Source organism: Balaenoptera ricei, chromosome 2 (genome assembly GCF_028023285.1).
Source record: "Balaenoptera ricei isolate mBalRic1 chromosome 2, mBalRic1.hap2, whole genome shotgun sequence".
Lineage (NCBI taxonomy): Eukaryota > Metazoa > Chordata > Mammalia > Artiodactyla > Balaenopteridae > Balaenoptera > Balaenoptera ricei.
This window is the reverse complement of record NC_082640.1, coordinates 78,301,096-78,321,528: the sequence shown is the minus strand read 5'-3', so window position 1 is coordinate 78,321,528 and position 20,433 is coordinate 78,301,096. Positions and strand designations below refer to the sequence as shown.

Below are 20,433 nucleotides of genomic sequence, written 5' to 3'. Positions count from 1 at the left end.
GATATCTGTGCAGAGAAATGGATTCCCCTTATTGCTCCTGCCACTTTTTTCTCTCCCTCTCTACCAGGTCCTTTCTCTTTCCTTTTTTCACTGTTTTTCTCATACCCAATTCCAATTGCCTGTTCCTTCCCTTACTTTCTCTTCCCGAACTGGCCAGGCTCCTGTCAGTTATTTGTGAAATTCTGCGCTGAAGGACAGACAGATGAGGCAGCTGCAAGACTGGTCCATCGAGAAAGCACTTTGGGGGACTGACTGGAAGAGGGTTGGTAAATGGTACACAGGTGTCAGCCATCGTCCAATTAAGTCTTGGGTTTACCACTCTTGATTAATTTTTCATTAGCTATGGTTGCTATGGGCTTGACTCAAAGTTCAGCATGTTCCATTTCCACATGGATGGTTAAGAAAAACCACATTCTCACACACACACACACACACACGAAAATAGAATTTGTTTCATAGTTGTTTATGACCCTTGGTTTTCATCTCTTCTCCATGTGCTCAGCACGTACCAGGGCAGAGCAAAAGCGAGCCTCCTCTCTCCTCAGTCAGCTCTCTCACCCTGAAGGCCAGTCATCAATCAAGCCTTGATTTTCCTAACAGATTGATGAGATTGGGCTCTGTATTAGGAGTGAAAGACCCAATAGGGTGTGTGTTTGTGTATTGACAATTGTATCAGCCATTATGAGAGAGAGAGAGAGAGAGAGAGAGAGAGAGAGAGAGGAAGAGAAAGGGGAAGAGAGAGAGGAAGAGAGAGAGAGAGGAAGAGAGGAAGAGAGGAAGAGAGAGAGAGAGAGAGAGAGGGAGGGGGGAGGGAGGGAGGGGGGAGGGGGGGGAGAGAGAGAGAGAGAGAGAGAGAGAGAGAGAGAGAGAGAGAGAGGGAGGGAGAGAGGGAGAGAGATCCTTCTTGCTGACGGGGGTGGGGTGGGGTGGGGTGGGGTGGGGGGGAAGGTCAATCTTTGTTTTCTTAAGAGCTTCAACTCATCGGCTGAGTCCCATGCATACTATAGGGGGTGATCTGATTTACTACTCTTAAGTCAACTGATTTGAATGTTAATCTCAGCAAAAAAAACCACTTTCACAGAAACACCTAAAGTTTGACCAAATTTCTTCACTTGCTAAGCCTCTTGGTTATTGATTAGAGAACTAGACAGTTGGTGCACCTGTTGTTAGGAATTCAGATTTGTATTATGATAACTTGAAGTCCTAAGTTATGTTGTGTAAAAGATTCTATCCCATACCACTGAAAATATTTTCACAGTAATTATGGTTAATGTTTATATTAAAAGCTTAAGATCTGTATATACAGAAGGGTATTTCACTAAGAAGGGGAATATGGGGGAAACGCAGAGAGAAAAATTATGAGAGGGAGATCCTATTATTTAGTACCTGCTATATGCAATAGGGGAGATAGAAAAGCACAAATATAGCTCCTTGACAGAATTCCCTGACTTTACAAGTTTGTTAGAAAAGAAATCACCATGCACAATACAACCGGAGAAGCATAATATGTTCTAAGCACTATAGTTATGCTCAGAGAGCAATCTGGGTTGGAATAATCTAAGAAGGTTCAGGGAGAAGGTGAGACTTGAGCTAAGATTTATAATGAGCTAGGGGAAAAGGGACAGCCTTCCACAAAAGGAAAACAGCTGCGGGCAAAATTCTGAGGCTTGAGAGAAAGCATCCTTGCTTTGAGGGCACCTGTGGCCCAGGCTCAGAAGGGGGAATAAAGGCCTTCAGCTGCAGTCCAGGGACAGGGTGAGAAAGGCTTTGGGGGAGCTTGTCAGGGGACTGCTATCTGACAAGGGCCTTACTCAAGTACTTCTCATTTAGCTAGGGATGGAGCAGGTTACTGAAATTCTGGGCTTCAAAGCAGGGTTTATGTTGAGAATTTTGATACATTAAACTGATCAGAATGGACTAGATTGCAAGGATACAGAAACGGCTTCAGCTGTGCTCCCTCAAGTAGCTTCAGATTTTATCTAGCCTTCTGCCTGATTGGGAGGGAATTGCTTGTGTTTATTATAGCACCATACAAACGACGGAGAAAATGTAAATTTTCCATATCAAAGAAGGGGGAGACTGGTGTTGGAGGTTATAGGATCTTTCAAACCTCCCAGTGGATGTCTGTTATGACTATAGCATGTTTCCCACTATTTTCTTTGGGACACAGCTCTCCTTGCTGAGCTATAAAGAGAAGGTAAGAGCTAGGTGTAATGCTTATTATACTGCTTTCTTCAACAGCCTAAAACTTTCTCACAATTTGGAAGGAGATTTTCAAATTGGTATGGTAGAAAGAGCACCTGGGCATTTGTGTCTAAAATCTGATGTTCTCACTTAATAGTTTTGTGCCCTGGGAAAACCTCAGGTTTTGTGCCTTTGTTTTTCTATAGGCAAAATAGGGAACTGTGAGAGGTTCTCCACTGGCTTGTACAGCACCTCCCACCCCCATCACCTCTTGTGGGGCTTTGCAATCGTGTGTGTGTCGGGGAGGGTTGCGTTTTAATCGTGTGTGTGTGTGTGTGTGTGTGTGTGCGCGCGCGCGCGTCGGGGAGGGGTGCGTTTTGTATTGTTACGAGGACTCAGGAGTGCCAAAGCAACTAGTGGGCAGAAGCCAGACGCCAAACATCTTGCAATGCCTGAGGCAGTCCCGCAAACGAAGAAAAGTCCTGCTCCAATTGCCACAGAACCCCATTGAGAAACGCTCATGGTCCCTAAGGGTCCTTCCAACTTTAACATTTGAGGGCTTCACTAAGCCTTGCACTTGGAAGGCCACGCCATAGGCCAGGGCCTCCCGTGCCCGGCACATCCCCCAACCTCACCAACTGCTAAACAACTCATCACTCAGGCTTCCACATGTATTTCACTTCTCGGAGATACCTTCCCTGGTGCCTGTGGCCGTCTTATAATTCTATTTTTTGACTGTTACTTGATTAATATCTGCCCCCCTCCCCCACTCGGTCGACTCCTTAAGGGCAGGGCCCAGAGCACTCACCTAATACTTTCTGAATGTAACAGTCGGAGAGCGGATGCACAGAGGAAGAACAAGCGACTCGAAAGCGCGCCCCGCCGACGCGTGACGTCACCCTGCAACTTCCGTTCCTTCCCGCCCCTCCGGCCACCCCTCCTCCCTGTCCGTGTTTGTTTCCGGCGTTTCAATAAAGCTCGATTCGGCTAGAAGAAGACTGTTCTTCCGGGAAAATGGCGACTCCCGCTCGTTCGCCGGAGTCCCCGCCGGCCGCGGATCCGGCGCCAGCAGCAGGGGCTGCCGAGGACGCCGAGTGCCCGCCGCCTCGCCAGCCTCAGCCCCCGCAGAATGTTCTCGCTGCCCCGCGGCTTCGAGCCCCAAGCTCCCGAGGACTTGGGGCAGCGGAGTTTGGCGGAGCTGCGGGAGATGTTGAAGCGCCAGGAGAGACTTTTGCGCAACGTGTAAGCTTGGGTCCCGCCGAGTCACCGCCGGGCTCCTCTGGTTCAAGCTCCCTGGGACGCGTCCCTCCCCGCCCCCACCCCGATCCCGTCCCTGGAAGGTGACCTTGCCTCAGTCAGGTCCATTCCAGGCGCACAGGCGAGTGGCCGGCCTACAGTCGCAGAGCCGACCGCGTCCAGCCAGGTGCCGGGCGCCTGTGGGGATGGCTTCCTAGAGTTTCAGCTCGTCATCAGCTCCTCGTTGGTTTTACTCAGCTCCTGTGTCGGTTCTCCGAAGGGGGGGGATCTGTATCCCCCACTCCTCCCCAGTAGTGCCCCAAACATCTAGTCAGTTTCATCTGTAGATCCCTATTTTTACAGGAACTGTAGGAAATGGGAAGAGTGGGATAAAAGAGTTGTTTTATTAGGCAAAGAAAGTTTGACTCCCATTCAGCTGGTAGACTTAATGGATTTTAGCGGAGGATCGGTATAATGAAAATGATTTTTTAGGAAGCTGATTTTAGCAGGTCGGTGCAGGATAGTTTGAAGGAATAAGAGGCAGAAGAGAGTAGGAGGATATTTTCAGAGAGGTTCCCAATAGGGGGGTTGTAAGAAAGTGAACTAGAAGGGTAGTTGTGGGATTGGGAAAACTTCATCAGGTGTAGGATAATTTGAATATGTAGTCGACAGAGATGGCTGAAGTTTCCAGCCTGTATGGAGCACCATTAATAAAAATAGGAAAGTTGGGGGAGGGGAATAGGTCTGAGATGGATTTACCAGAGCTGAGTTGATGGAAGAGTTAATTATATCTGATTAAAAGCTGGAGAAGTGGTCAGGAGGCTCGAGAGAGAGAGAGAAGGTTGGGAAAACATAGGCATCGCAACTGCAGACGGATGTTAAGTTAGAATTGGGGGAATGAATGTAGTGTCATAAAGAATAGGGGGCCTGAGATGTAACCTTCCCTTCCCATTTTATTGTATGGCTGAAGAAAAGGAAATCAGAAAAGGAAGTTCTGCCACTTAGCAAAAGGGGCAAATGATCACTTGGGGGGCTTCTTACAACTATTCTGACTTCGTGAGAATGGGATTTTAATCTATAGTAGTGAGTTAACTTTTTGGTCTTAGGACCCCTTTTACTGTTAAGACTTAGCATCCCGAAGAGCTCTTGTGTGTCATATCTACTCATATTTATCATTGTCTTAGGAATTACAAGTGAGAATCTTTAAAACACAAGAATACACAAGCACACACATTCTCTTAGCCATCAGAGCAATGATACCATCCATATCATGTGGCCTCTGGCAAACTCCCCTGTACTCATGGTAAGAAAATGAGAGTGAAAATGCCCAATAGTATCTTAGTGTTATTATTAAAATAGGTTTGATCTTGCAGATCCATCCACCTCCCCTCCCCACGAAGGTCTTGGAGATCACACTTTTAAAAACTGATGATTTGGGGGATGTCTTATATTAGTATAATGCTTAAAATACTTTTGCAGAAATTCTAATTAGATGAGACAAATGAGGCATATTCCCTATTCTTCCTGCAGCCCCTTCTTTTTGGGGGGTATTTGGATAATGATTCTCTTATTTCATTCCTGTTTTGGGGCAGTTGGAAATTGGATTTTTGACTTAAAAGACTGATTCTTCTCCCTTTGAGAACAATGCTTTTTTGTCTGTATATCTCAAGTTTAAAAACACGGCTGTCTCTTATGTATACCTGTTCTTTTCCTTTTGCCAGAAAATTCATTTGCAAATTGCCCGACAAAGGTAAAAAGATCTTAGACTCCGTCGCCAAACTGAAAGCTGCCATTGCAGAACGTGAAGAAGTTAGAGGAAGAAGTGAACTCTTTCATCCCGTTAGTTTAGACTGTAAGGAGAGGCAAAAAGCGATTACAGTTGTTGATGGGGACACAGATAAGGCCCAGAATTCTGACCAGATACTTGATACTTCATCACCAGTTCCTGGCTGTTCCTCTGTAGCAAACATCACGTCGTCTCAGACAACCTCACTACAACAGGGACTGGCACATCCGACTCTCAGAGGCGATGCTGAGGCCCCTGAGGCTGAACACACAGTGAGCGAACGCCCAGCTTCCAGCATCAGAACTGCCACGCCTTCCTCATCTGCAGCTAGTGGGCCCCTCACTCAGCATCCTGCTTCAAGTCAAGCGGAGGATCATCCTAGCAGCTTGGACAACCTGTTTATTGATAGATTACAAAGGATCACCATTGCAGACCCCGTTGAACACCACTCAGAAGAAAACCAGAGTCCTGAGAACTTGGCTGGCCTTTGGAGTGGGCTGCAGAAGAAGCCTCATTACATGGAAGTGCTAGAAATGCGAGCCAAAAACCCCGTGCCCCTACAGCATAAATTTAAAACCAATGTGTAAGTACCATCAGAAGCAGGCTTGTCACAGTTAAACTCAAAAAACTGGGAGAATGCTTTAAGGTCAGTGGACTTGGTGTGAGAACTGCTTGTACTTGGGAATGAGGGTGTTGTGGAAACAGGGAAACTAGCCTGGCTGGAGTGGAGGATTCCTGTTGAAAAATGCTTTAGTTTTTTTAGCCAAATAATTGAAAAGGTCTTCAATGGCAGATGGAGTGTTAAATTTCAGGAGACTTTGGCAATGTCTCATATAAAACATGGAGTTAGAGAATTTATTACAGTTTTTTCCAGAACCATTTTCTGGTATGTAGTTCCCCCTTTGACTAGACTGTAAGCTAAGGGGAAAACAATTGCAGGAGCTGATAGCCTTTCTCAGTAAAAAATATTTGTGTGCTCACTATATGTAAGCAGGAGATGCTGTGGCCATACAAGAGTAAAGATTCTGCTCCTTATGGAGTTTACGACCTAGTTGAGGACTCGAGGCTTACACACTTGGAAGAACGTTGAACTGTATAATAATGTCAGGAGGAAGGGAGCTGAGAAGGGGTTAAAAAAACTGAAAACAGATTTGGGCAGGAGGAGCAAATGAACCCTGCTTCTAAGGTCCTTGTCATAGTTTCGTGTCTGAGATCTTCAGAAAAACAAAAGCTCTTTGCAAAGAGTATTATTTATTCATATGCAAATATAACATTCAAACCAGGGAGTAGATTTATAAGAATGTGACATCAGATACAAAGTCTAACCACTACTGCCTTTCTTTGAAAAACTGAAAGCCTATATAGGTAAAAATACCTAAAACCAATTATTTTATTATAGAGACTTTAAAGTTTAGTCCTATCTTACCATTCATTTTTATAACCTCAAAACTATTTCTTCTGCATAGAAAACCAGAATTGTTACATTAATTTTTAGTTAGGAATAAAAAGTAATCGTTGATTAAGTAGTTGGTCATCTTGTGCTTGGTGAGGTATCTTTCCTCACTTCTAGAGAGTCAGAAGACCAGAAGCATCATCTAGTCAATATATACAACAGAGAATACACTGATCCTGGTTCTGTATTATGGTCGTTTAGCTGGAAGTGGCAGGAGAGTAAGGGAGTATCAATGAGGGTTCCCAAGGGAAGTTTACGAGAGACAGAGACAGAGGTGCAGTTATCAGAACAGGCCAGGCCTTGGTGAGTCAGGCTGTAGACAAATGGAGGTTGGGAGGTGGGATGAGGGTGTCCTTTGGCTTCTTTTCTACTCTTCCTTTGGCCTCCTACATGCTCTTCTGGCTCTTCTGGATGCTGGAGGCTGCCCGTCATCTACTTCTAGTCCAAATCTTCCCAGAACTTCAGATTTGTGTAGCTGTGAAACCCGACCATGTGGGGGTGATCTGTGGCACCTTAGGTTTATCATGTACAAAGTAGAACTCATTTCTTCCCAAACTGCTTTCTCCCATATTCCCTAAGTCAGTAGTGCCACCACCTTTCTTTCCCTCCTTTCCATATCTGCTAGCCATGGAACCTCACAGTATATTTCCTGGACCTTCATCTCTAATCATTCTTATGTTCATCCTTTCTCCTGCCAAAGTGAAGACTCTCATTGCTCTCTTGGGCTGTGGTTGTGGTCTGTCCTGGCCTAGTCTTAACTCTACCAGTCCGTCCTCTCCACTGCTGCCAGAGTGCAGTTTGTAAAATGTAAACCTGAACCTGTTACATAGAGCAGAAGTCTTCACTGTGGACTGGACCCAGCCTACTCCCCCAGCTGTATCTTGCTGCCTTTTCCATTCTCTCCACTTCCTGTGCTTCCTGTGTGCTGCAGCCCTGTCACTCCTCACTCCCTGCTGGGACACCATCAGGGATCCCATCATTTACATGCCGAATTCTTATTATTCTGAGACTCCTCAAATTGCACTCTTTTGAAGCGCTTCTGACAACCACCCTGTCTCCCATTACAACTGGCTGTTGCCACCTTTTTGTTCCAGTGTACCATGTGTGGGCCTGTGTCATAGCACCTGTGATATTATACTGCACTGAAACTGTTTACAAGTTTATTTCCCTCTGCTGGACAGTAAGCCCCTTTGCAAATGTTTTTGAATGAAGAAAATGAAAACAGACTTCCGCTCAAGAATAAGCTTTGAAGAGAGAAGGGAAAGGCAAAGAGTCTATCTAAACCTACTGTCTGTTAGAGCAACACGTCAAATTACTTGCCAAAAAGGTGCCAATTTAAATATTTCTGTTTTTGAGGTAAATATGTTAAAAAAAAAATAACGTTTTATCTACACATGTAAATAGTGGTAAAGGGCTTACTATTATTTTTGTAGCAGGATTAACTGCCAAGGTTAAAGGCCACTTTTGTGTGTATGAATGTTGCAAAATGTGTGTCTATGAAAAGGAAGTAGTCTGGTCATGTAACATAAGTGTTGCGTCCTTCAGATTACCTTCACATCAACGTGATTTGGTGAGTCCTTGTCAGAGGAGGGGGTCTCCTGTCTCCTCAGAAGAGAGACGGCGCAGGGACAGGAAGCATCTCGATGACATCACAGCAGCCCGGCTTCTGCCACTCCACCACATGCCTACACAGCTGCTCTCCACAGAGGAGTCGCTGGCACTTCAGAAACAGCAGAAACAGAGTTATGAGGTATTTAGGATATGACTTCTTTCTTGTCTGCATGTTGGACGCTGCTTGAGTAAGAATTTACTCCAGGTGGTTCAGGGAGAGCGGGATCTAGTAGAAGGGATTAGGTGCTAGAGACATGGTCAGCTGATGCCATCAGGTCTCAGATGTGTGCCTCTAGCTTGCAGAGTCTCAAGTTTGCTGGAACTGCAGGGAACAGCTGGAGATGATCACAGCTACCTGTGACATCAAGGTGGTATTTGCCAGGAAATGTGGGGAGACTACTGCAAAATTTCACATCTCTGAAAGCCCAGGCTGTAGGTAGCAGTAGTATCGCTTCTTGGTCTTCCACCTTAAAAAACCTATGCGAGAGCTTGTCAGTGGTGGAATCTAACTGGAACCCTGCTGAGAGAATCGGGGAAGTGCGGTTTCCAAGCTCCTTCGATACAGGGAGAGCAGGAGAGGGATGGGGAGGTAGTGGTGTGTTAGGAACAGACAGTTGGGGTTGGACACACAGGCCTGCAGGCCCTTGGGAAGACTGAAGCATCTTCTACTTTTGGTCACTTAATTTTGGATAGCACTTTATTCAAAGATCTGTGTGTTCTGCATAGAACTTTAAATATGTATGTTGACAGTTTGGGTATAAAATAATGGGATGGGAGAAAATTAAATGTGAGGACCATTGGGGGGAAAGAAAGGGTCTGATACACTCAGATAGTAATAATTTGAGCCTCCAGGAAAACAGCAGCCAAACCTAGTTTTGCTTAGGTAGATTTTAATTGGGTACTATATATGTCAGTTACTACAAAATTAATTTGTTATTCTGCCTTGGCTTTTCATAAAAGCTCCGTTGGCATGGATTGGGATTTTCAAGGCAGTCCTTTTTAAAAGCCAGTTTTCTTCCTCTCAGTGCATTCAAGTTATTGCCTAGTTGTAACTAAGCATTGAGGAATTATTTTTTAAGTTGTCTATTTGATCCTAAATGCCTGTCCGAAGTTATTTTTAGGTTGAATTAAACCATTCAGTTTGGAATTGGTTTCCTTGGTAGTAGAAGTTCCACTTCAGTCCCACCTACCTGTGCTATCCGTGGCCTTAGGGGAGGGACATAAACAAGTTCCAGTGGTTTGTGCGGGCAGCCTGAGAAAAGTGAAGAGCCAGAGTAGGAATGAGCGTTGCCACCTGCCATCAGTCAGTGATGGTGTCTTTGCATGTATAGAAGCACATTGCCAATGTCTAAGATTTACTTAGACTTTTTACTGCATAGTACTTTTCATGGGAGTTAATTTGGAGAGGGATAATCAGTTTTTAGTATTCTTTGATTTTCATTGTGGCATCGAAATGTAATGCTCAAGCCTGGAAGCCATGATTTAATCTAGGAAAGAAGATTCTTCCAGTTGGAGGATCAGTACAGCATTAGTGATTTTTGACATTTGATAGCTCAGATTGTTCTTCAGGGTTGTATATACACATGCACGTGCCCACATACTTGAAAATGTTTTCATGTTTATAACTGTCGTAGTGCTAAGCTGATTCCTCAGTTTCTCACGTAGAGGTGGATATTTCAGTGCACATTGTTTATCAGTGGAAGTCTGTCACTACCACTATAGCAGGCTAGTAGTAGTTCTCCCCAGCCCTGCCATGTGGTGTCTGTGGTAGGCACAGTCAGAGTGCGGTAGAGAACACTGACTGGGCTGGAATGCCCCTTTATTTCCGGTTGTGTTCCAGTGACTTCCCATTGAAAAATTGTAGGGAAAAGGTGTGTGTAATTTTTGCTTCACTTTTTGTTTTAAAGGAGATGCAAGCCAAGCTCGCAGCACAAAAATTAGCTGAAAGACTGAATATTAAAATGCAGAGCTATAATCCAGAAGGGGAGTCTTTGAGGAAATACCGAGAAGTAAAGGATGAAGGCGATGATCAGTCCTCCGATGATGAATTCTGAAGATGGGCATTTGGATCTTCTCCTAAATCTCTGCCTGTTGAGATCTCATTATCTTACAGCAGACTTTCTAACAAGTATCAAGATCAGTGTCAGACATTGTTGAGAGAAAGAATTTTGTCAAGTTACAACAAGGAAGCTATAAAAATAGCCCACTTTCAGAAGTTAACTTTCATGTGCTTGAAAAGTTTAATATTTGAATATTGTGTTTAATCACATTATATTAAACTTTTGCAGTATGTTGTGTGTTGGTCTGATATTTTAGTATATAGTAGAGCACATTGTTTTCTCTAAGCCAAATGAAAGCAGGTGATTAACTGCTTTTTTCTTTATACTTACCTCTACCAAATAGCGTTTATTACATGTCTTTCAGTGAATTATTTAGTTGTCCCAGGCATCACCTAAAATGAATTACGAAAATATAGTTCTCTCCTTTTTTGAGTAATGAAGGGAGCAATCTAGAGAATTTTGTGCATGTTGCATGGGGCTGTTACAGTATTGGATGTGAAATACCAAGGAAGACACTCATAGAAAATGCTTAAAATGTTTGTTTCCTTCTGTCTTCCCTTAGGAAAAATGTCTTCTTTCTTCTGATTAGGAATAGGGGTACTTTTAGTTGATGCTGGAGGGTGGATGGTCTTTCTAGGTGACCAGATTTGTCTGGAGTAACATGAGGAACAGGAAAAGTCTAAGATGATTGATGTACGTGAAGGGAGTAGCTGTTCATAGGCCTGGCCTGACTTGACTTCATTGTTCTAACAGATGATAGGTTCAGTTTGATAAGAAAACCAAAAAATTTTTTAAAGCTACCATTGGTTTGTTATCAATATATTGCTTTTTTTCCCCCCCAAAAGAGGGTTATGTATGCTACAGAAACCTCAATCTCATATATATGTAATTTTAAAGGACTATGGTTGTCTCCAGAGAAGTTAACACATATGTTATCAAAGTTTTCTTTGTCTAATATGTTGGCGCCTTTAAACAGTGTTGAAAGAATAAAATATTAATTAGAGCAACTTCAAGATGCTAATAGTGATGTTTTACTGGTGCTTAATTAAATGTAACTTAACTTTAAAGGAGACTTTTCGTTTATGAAATTTGATCAAGAACACATTTAGGCAGATGTACGTGTGATAGGAAGGGCTCAGTTCTATGTCATGTCCTTCCAGGAACGGCTACTGCTTTCCATCTCCCTTTTGCCCTCCTCCCAACAAAAAGCAAATGTAGAAATATGCTGAGCAAACAAGTCCATTATTTTTAATTTTTAAAACTAATTGTAAATGATTTCACATCCTAAACTTATTTGATGCTCCTTTATAGAATGAATACATGTTATTTCTGGAAAGCTGGATCTTGGGAGGGCTCACATGCACATACACACAGTCCCCCTGTAGTCCTACCACCGAGAGGGGGCCTCTGTTAACATTTGGGTACGTGTACATATGCATACTTTTCTATGCATAGCTATACATTTCTATTTTCAATAATACAACCATACACCGGTTAACAGTCTGCTCTATACACTGTAAACATTTTCACATACTAAATATTTTGCATTTTAGATAGCTGCAGAATATTCCATTTTGTGGGTGTACCGTAACTTTTAAAATCCACTTGTTGATAAGTGAGGAAAACTGAGGCATAGCAGTAGGTTTCCACATCTAGCCAGGGAAGGAATTGGGCCTCAAACTCAAGCCGTCATCCAACCCCAAAGCCAATGCTCTTCACCAATGAATGTTTATCCTGAGAATGGCCCCCAGAAGACAAAATGATATCAACAAACTGACTGGAGAGGAACCAAGATGGCAGAGTAGAAGGATGTGCTCTCACTCCCTCTTGCAAGAACACCAGAATCACAACTACCTGCTGGACAATCATTGACAGGAAGACACTGGAACTCACCAAAAAAGATACCCCTCATCCAAAGACAAAGGAGAAGCCACAATGAGACAGTAGGAGGGGCGCAATCACAGTAAAATCAAATCGCATAACTACTGGGTGGGTGACTCACAGACTGGAGAACACATACCACAGAAGTCCACCCACTGGAGTGATGGTTCTGAGCCCCACGTCAGGCTTCCCTACCTGGGGGTCTGGCAATGGGAGGAGGAATTCCTAGAGAATCAGACTTTGAAGCCTAGTGGGAATTGATTGCAGGACTTCGACAGGACTGGGGGAAACAGAGACTCCACTCTTGGAGGGCACACACAAAGTAGTGTGAGCATGGGGACCCAGGGGAAGGAGCAGTGACCCCAGGAGAGACTGAACCAGACCTACCTGCTAGTGTTGGAGGGTCTCCTGCAGAGGCAGGGGGTGGCTGTGGCTCACTGTGGGGACAAGGACACTGGCAGCAGAAGTTCTGGGAAGTACTCCTTGGCGTGAGCCCTCCCAGAGTCTGCCATTAGCCCCACCAAAGAGCCCAGGTAGGCTCCAGTGTTGGGTCGCCTCAGGCCAAACAACCAACAGGGAGGGAACCCAGCTCCACCCACCCATCAACAGTCAAGTGGATTAAAGTTTTACTGAGCTCTGCCCACCAGAGCAACATTCAGCTCTACCCACCACCAGTCCCTCCCATCAAGCCTCTTAGATAGCCTCATCCACCAGAGGGCAGAGAGCAGAAGCAAGAAGAACTACAATCTTGCAGCCTGTGGAACAAAAACCACATTCACAGAAACATAGACAAGATGAAAAGGCAGAGGGCTATGTACCAGATGAAGGAACAAGATAAAACCCCAGAAAAACAACTAAATGAAGTGGAGATAGGCAACCTTCCAGAAAAAGATTTCAGAATAATGATAGTGAAGATGATCCAGGACCTTGGAAAAAGAATGGAGGCAAAGATCGAGAAGATGCAAGAAATGTTTAACAAAGGCCTAGAAGAATTAAAGAACAAACAAACAGAGATGAACAATACAATAACTGAAATGAAAACTACACTAGAAGGAATCAATAGCAGAATAACTGAGGGAGAAGAACAGATAAGTGACCTGGAAGACAGAATGGTGGAATTCACTGCTGTGGAACAGAATAAAGAAAAAAGAATGAAAAGAAATGAAGACAGCCTAAGACACCTCTGGAACAACATTAAATGCAACAACATTCGCATTATAGGGGTCCCAGAAGGAGAAGAGAGAGAGAAAGGAACAGAGAAAATATTTGAAGAGATTACAGTCGAAAACTTCCCTAACATGGGAAAGGAAATAGCCACCCAAGTCCAGGAAGCGCAGAGAGTCCCAGGCAGGATAAACCCAAGGAGAAACACATAGTAATCAAACTGACAAAAATTGAAGACAGAGAAAAATTATTAAAAGCAACAAGGGAAAAACGACAAATAACATACAAGGGAACTCCCATAAGGTTAACAGCTTATTTCTCAGCAGAAACTCTACAAGCCACAAGGGAGTGGCATGATATACTTAAAGTGATGAAAGGGAAGAACCTACAACCAAGATTACTCTACCCGGCAAGGATCTCATTCAGATTCGATGGAGAAATCAAAAGCTTTACAGACAAGCAAAAGGTAAAAGAATTCAGCACCACCAAACCAGCTCTACAACAAATGCTAAAGGAACTTCTCTAAGTGGGAAACACAAGAGAAGAAAAGGATCTACAAAAACAAACCCAAAACAATTAAGAAAATGGTCATAGGAACATACATATCGCTAATTACCTTAAACGTGAACGGATTAAATGCTCAAACCAAAAGACACAGGCTTGCTGAATGGATACAAAACCAAGACCCATCTATATGCTGTCTACAAGAGACCCACTTCAGACCTAGGGACACATACAGACTGAAAGTGAGGGGATGGAGAAAGATATTCCATGCAAATGGAAATTAAAAGAAAGCTGGAGTAGCTATACTCATATGCGATAAAATAGACTTTAAAATAAAGAATGTTACAAGAGACAAGGAAGGACACTACATAATGATCAAGGGATCAATCCAAGAAGAAGATATAACAATTATAAATATATATGCACCCAACATAGGAGCACCTCAATACATAAGGCAACTGCTAACAGCTATAAAAGAGGAAATCGACAGTAACAGAATAATAGTGGGGGACTTTAACACCTCACTTACACCAATGGACAGATCATCCAAAATGAAAATAAATAAGGAAACAGAAGCTTTAAATGACACAATAGACCAGATAGATTTAATTGATATACATAGGACATTCCATCCAAAAACAGCAGATTACATTTTCTTCTCAAGTGCGCACAGAACATTCTCCACGATAGATCACATCTTGGTCACAAATCAAGCCTCAGTAAATTTAAGAAAACTGAAATCATATGAAGCATCTTTTCTGACCACAACGCTATGAGATTAGAAATGAAATACAGGGAACAAAACGTAAAAAACACAAACACATGGAGGCTAAACAATACGTTACTAAATAACCAAGAGATCACTGAAGAAATCAAAGAGGAAATAAAAAAAATACCTAGAGACAAATGACAGTGAAAACACGACGGTCCAAAACTATGGGATGCATCAAAAGCAGTTGTAAGAGGGAAGTTTATAGCTATACAAGCCTACCTCAAGAAACAAGAAATATCCCAAGTAAACAATCTAACCTTACACCTAAAGGAACTAGAGAAAGAACAAACAAAACCCAAAGTTGGCAGAAGGAAAGAAATCATAAAGACCAGAGCAGAAATAAATAGAAACAAAGAAAACAATAGCAAAGATCAATAAAACTAAAAGCTGGTTCTTTGAGAAGATAAAGTTGATAAACCATTAGCCAGACTCATCAAGAAAAAGAGGGAGAGGACTCAAATCAATAAAATTAGAAATGAAAAAGGAGAAGTTACAACAGACACCACAGAAATACAAAGCATCCTAAGAGACTACTACAAGCAACTCTATGCCAATAAAATGGACAACCTGGAAGAAATGGACAAATTCTTAGAAAGGTATAACCTTCCAAGACTGAACCAGGAAGAAACAGAAAATATGAACATACCAATCACAAGTAATGAAATTGAAACTGTGATTAAAAATCTTCCAACAAACAAAAGTCCAGGACCAGATGGCTTCACAGGTGAATTCTATCAAACATTTAGAGAAGAGCTAACACCCATCCTTCTCAAACTCTTCCAAAAAATTGCAGAGGAAGGAACACTCCCAAACTCATTCTATGAGGCCACCATCACCCTGATACCAAAACCAGACAGAGATACTACAAAAAAAGAAAATTACAGACCAATATCACTGATGAATATAGATGCGAAAATCCTCAACAAAATACTAGCAAACAGAATCCAACACCACATTAAAAGGATCATACACCATGATCAAATGGGATTTATCCCAGGGATGCAAGGATTCTTCAGTATACGCAAATCAATCAATGTGATACACCGTATTAACAAATTGAAGAATAAAAACCAAATGATCATCTCAATAGATGCAGAAGAAGCTTCTGACAAAATTCAACACCCATTTATGAAAAAACTCTCCAGAAAGTGGGCATAGAGGGAACCTACCTCAACATAATAAAGGCCATATACGACAAACCCACAGCCAACATTGTCCTCAAGGGTGAAAAACTGAAAGCATTTCCTCTGAGATCAGGAACGAGACAAGGATGTCCACTCTCACCACTATTATTCAACATAGTTTTGAAAGTCCTAGCCATGGCAATCAGAGAAGAAAAAGAAACAAAAGGAATACAAATTGGAAAAGAAGAAGTATAACTGTCACTGTTTGCAGATGACATGATACTATACATAGAGAATCCCAAAAAATGCCACCAGAAAACTACTAGAGCTAATCAATGAATTTGGTAAAGTTGCAGGATACAAAATTAATGCACAGAAATCTCTTGCATTCCTATACACTAATGATGAAAAATATGAAAGAAAAATTATGGAAACACTCCCATTTACCACTGCAACAAAAAGAATAAAATACCTAGGAATAAACCTATCTAGGGAAACAAAAGACCTGTATGCAGAAAACTATAAGACACTGAAGAAAGAAATTAAAGATGATACCAACAGATGGAGAGATATACCATGTTCCTGGATTGGAAGAATCAATATTGTGAAAATGACTATACTACCCAAAGCAATCTACAGATTCAATGCAATCCCTATCAAATTACCAATGGCATTTTTTACAGAACTAGAACAAATCATCTTAAAATTTGTATGGAGACACAAAAGACCCCGAATAGCCAAAGAAGTCTTGAAGGAAAAAAACGGAGCTGGAGGAATCAGACTCCCTGACTTCAGACTATACTACAAAGCTACAGTAATCAAGACAATATGGTACTGGCACAAAAACAGAAACACAGATCAATGGAACAAGATAGAAAGCCCAGAGATAAACCCACGCACCTATGGTCAACTAATCTATGACAAAGGAGGCAAAGATATACAATGGAGAAAAGACAGTCTCTGCAATAAGTGGTGCTGGGAAAACTGGACAGCTACATGTAAAAGAATGAAATTAGAACACTCCCTAACACCATACACAAAAATAAACTCACAATGGATTAGAGACCTAAATGTAAGACTGGACACTATAAAACTCTTAGAGGAAAACACAGAAAGCACATTCTTTGACATAAATCACAGCAAGATCTTTTTTGATCCACCTCCTAGAGTAATGGAAATAAAAACAAAAATAAACAAACGGGACCTAATGAAACTTAAAAGCTTTCGCACAGCAAAGGAAACCATAAACAAGACGAAAAGACAACCCTCAGAATGGGAGAAAATATTTGCAAACGAATCAACGGACAAAGGATTAATCTCCAAAATATATAAACAGCTCATGCAGCTCAATATTAAAGAAACAAACTACCTAATCCAAAAATCGGCAGAAGACCTAAATAGACATTCCTCCAAAGAAGACATACAGGTGGCCAAGAAGCACATGAAAAGCTGCTCAACATCACTAATTATTAGAGAAATGTAAATCAAAACTACAATGAGGTATCACCTCACACCAGTTAGAATGGGCATCATCAGAAAATCTACAAACAACAAATGCTGGAGAGGGTGTGGAGAAAAGGGAACCCTCTTGCACTGTTGGTGGGAATGTAAATTGATACAGCCACTATGGAGAACAGTATGGAGGTTCGTTAAAAAAGTAAAAATAGAGTTACCATATGATCCAGCAATCCCACTACTGGGCATATACCCAGAGAAAACCATAATTCAGAAAGACACACGCACCCCAATGTTCACTGCAGCACTATTTACAATAGCCAGGTCATGGAAGCAACCTAAATGCCCATCGACAGACGAATGGATAAAGAAGCAGTGGTACATATATACAATGGAATATTACTCAGCTATAAAAAAGAACGAAATTGAGTCATTTGTTGAGACGTGGATGGATCCAGAGACTGTCATACAGAGTGAAGTAAGTCAGAAAGAGAAAAACAAATATCGTATATTAACGCATGTATGTGGAACCTAGAAAAATGCTACAGATTAACTGGTTTGCAGGGCAGAAATTGAGACACCGATGTAGAGAACAAACGTATGGACACCAAGGGGGGAAAACCGCGGTGGGGTGGGGATGGTGGTGTGCTGAATTGGGCGATTGGGATTGACATGTATACACTGGTGTGTATAAAATTGATGATTAATAAGATCCTGTAGTATAAAAAAACAAAAACAAAAAAAACAACTAATACTAAACTTTCTTTGGGTTATTTGTATGGAAATATGTTAATATAAATGTTTCAGACATTACATGAAATTTCTAAAAATCTTATATGTTCTGGTATAATGTTATAAGTCATAATTCTAGTTATTACTTTAAAATGTAAATCTCAGAAATAACTAAAAAATAAAAATAAAATCAACTTGTTTCACAATTTGTTAATTATAATGTAACCTGAAAACAGTGATGAGATCAACATCTTAAAATATAATCACATCTGCATAAAAGTGATTTATTTCCAAAAGGTACCTTTCTAGAAGTGAATTGCTAGGTGAAAGTGTAAGTTTTTGAGACTTGATATCCATTACTCCCCACAAAGACTGTTTACTTTAACATTCCCACCAGCAATATATCATACTCCCAGAACTGCAAATTGCTATTTTAAGATATTTGCCAATAATCACAGAAAAGGACTACCTTTAAAATGTGTGTTTCTTTGATAACAAACGAAGGTTGAGAGTTTTTTCACGTTTATTGACCATTTACATTCATTGTTTTGAGCATTGCTTAGTCATATCTTTCCTATATTCTCTTGGAGAGTTTGCCATTTTTATTGGTGTATATGTTTTTTTATGAATTAAGACGTCCATTTTTTTTCATGTGTTGTTACTGTTTTCATGTGTTACTTGCCTTTTAATACAGTTGATGGTGTTTCTGTGTAGAAGTTGTTTTCTTTAGGAGTCTACCTTTGCAGGTGTGCTAGAGCCTGCCTTCCCTATCCCAAGGATGGTTACAGATTTATCCTTATTTTCTTTTAGTACTTAAAAAATTTCACTTTTATACTTATTTTTAACTCAGAAGGAAATTTTTAATCCATCTCAAATTTATTTGGGAATATTGTATGAGGTGAGATTTAATTTTTAAAAAATTTTCACTGTACTGGTATAGAATATTAAATTCCTCTGTGTTTTTGTGTCTTGGACCTATTTCTGGGCCTTCTAGTTTTCCACACTATTTTAATAATTATGGCTGTAATCACTTAATATTTTGTAGTACAAGTTCTCTCTCATTCTGTTAAATTTTGTGAAATATACAGAAAAGTACATAAAACAGATATGTACGTAAAACAGATATGCAGTTTAATGGGTGAAGCAAAAGCTATGTAATCACAAACCAGATGCAGAAAAGCCACTGCCAGCACTCCAAAATCTCCCTGGGTGTCCCCTCCAGCCTCACCTTTGTCTCCCAGAGGTAACTACTATTCTGACTTTATGGCAATACTCCCCTTTTAGAAAATAGTTTTACTGGTTATGTGTGCAACAATATGATTAGTTTGTTTTGCCTACTTTTGACGTATAAAAATGGAATCACACTGTATGTTGCGTCTGGTATCTTTCACTCAACATTGCTTATACAATTCACATCGCGTGTTGGTGTGATTTATTCATTTTCATTACTGTATGATGTGCCATTTCCTTAGTACCACTTTATTTTACTGCGACGGACACTTCTATAGTGATTTCAGTTTTTGGCTATTATAAGCAATGCTGCAACGAGCATCTTTGTGCACATAAACACATTTCTGTAGGGCATTTACCTAGGAGTTTAATTGCTGGATTATGAGGTAGGCATATCTTTAACATTTAATATCCCTCTCCTTTTCCCCTGCTGTGTATGAGTTCCAGTTCACCAACACTTGATATTGCCAGACTTTAACTTTGGCCAGAGTGATGTTGAGACATTCATTGTGGTTTTATTTTGCATTTCTCTAATGAGGAACAAATTTGAGCATCTGCCTACGTTCATTGGTCACTGCAATTCTTCTTTTGAAAAGTGCCCATTCAAAACTTGTCTCTGTTGTGTTCATGTCAGCTGTCTTTTACTCATTGATTTGTATATATTCTTGGTACTAATCATTATTGAGTTACATCTGTTGTAAATATCCTCTCCTTCTCTGATTATTTTTCATTCTCGTCATGGTTTTTTGATGAATAAAAATTCTTCATTTTAATGGCAAATCTATTCATCTTTTATGTTTAGTGTCTTTTTTTAAGGAATCTTTTCTTATCCTTAAGTCATGAAAATATTATCTTTTAAAATCTTTTCATTTAATAAATGCTTTACAATTTTCCATTCTTACTATGTTATGTTTTGATTCCCCCTGGGATGTATTTGTGACTGTGTGAGGAAGGGTCCTTTGTATAGCTGCTGGTCCTGGCACTATGCAGTGCCCTTCTGCCATTCATCAAGCACCTGTATAAGCCTCTGGTCCTTTCTGGGTGCTCTCTGTTTCTCCATTCCATTAATCTATTTGGGCTAATATTATACTACTTTATTTACGATAGCTTTATGATAATGCTGGAGTAAAGCCTGCCATCCTACTCAAGAGTGGGTTGGCTATTTTTGGCCCTTTGCATTTTTAAATTTAGATAAATTTTAGAATCAGCTTGCCATGTTCCACAAAACAAAACAACATATA

At 41.1% G+C, this 20,433-nt stretch overlaps 1 protein-coding gene and 1 long non-coding RNA gene across 3 annotated transcripts in view; one reads left to right on the top strand and one right to left on the bottom strand.

The window, feature by feature from the left end:
* LOC132359353 (uncharacterized) overlaps window positions 1-3,073 on the bottom strand; it is a 75,324-nt gene extending 72,251 nt beyond the window's left edge. For both annotated transcript variants that reach the window (XR_009500820.1, XR_009500821.1), the window contains exon 1: window positions 2,993-3,073. This is a non-coding gene — a long non-coding RNA (uncharacterized LOC132359353). The remainder of the gene's footprint in view (window positions 1-2,992) is intronic.
* Window positions 3,074-3,230: 157 nt separating this feature from the next.
* Window positions 3,231-11,343, top strand: POLR2M (RNA polymerase II subunit M). The gene is made up of 4 exons (XM_059913197.1): window positions 3,231-3,426; window positions 5,142-5,789; window positions 8,205-8,409; window positions 10,178-11,343. The coding sequence occupies exons 1-4, from the start codon at window positions 3,314-3,316 to the stop codon at window positions 10,322-10,324; spliced, it is 1,113 nt and encodes a 370-aa protein (XP_059769180.1). The 5' UTR covers window positions 3,231-3,313; the 3' UTR covers window positions 10,325-11,343.
* The last annotated feature ends 9,090 nt before the right edge of the window (window positions 11,344-20,433 follow it).

Coding starts and splice junctions, on each gene's coding strand:
- POLR2M (XM_059913197.1), top strand. CDS start 3,314: ATGTTCTCGCTGCCCCGCGGCTTCGAGCCCCAAGCTCCCGAGGACTTG. Junction 5,790..8,204: donor CATAAATTTAAAACCAATGT/GTAAGTACCATC, acceptor TGCGTCCTTCAG/ATTACCTTCACATCAACGTG. Junction 8,410..10,177: donor AGCAGAAACAGAGTTATGAG/GTATTTAGGATA, acceptor TTTGTTTTAAAG/GAGATGCAAGCCAAGCTCGC.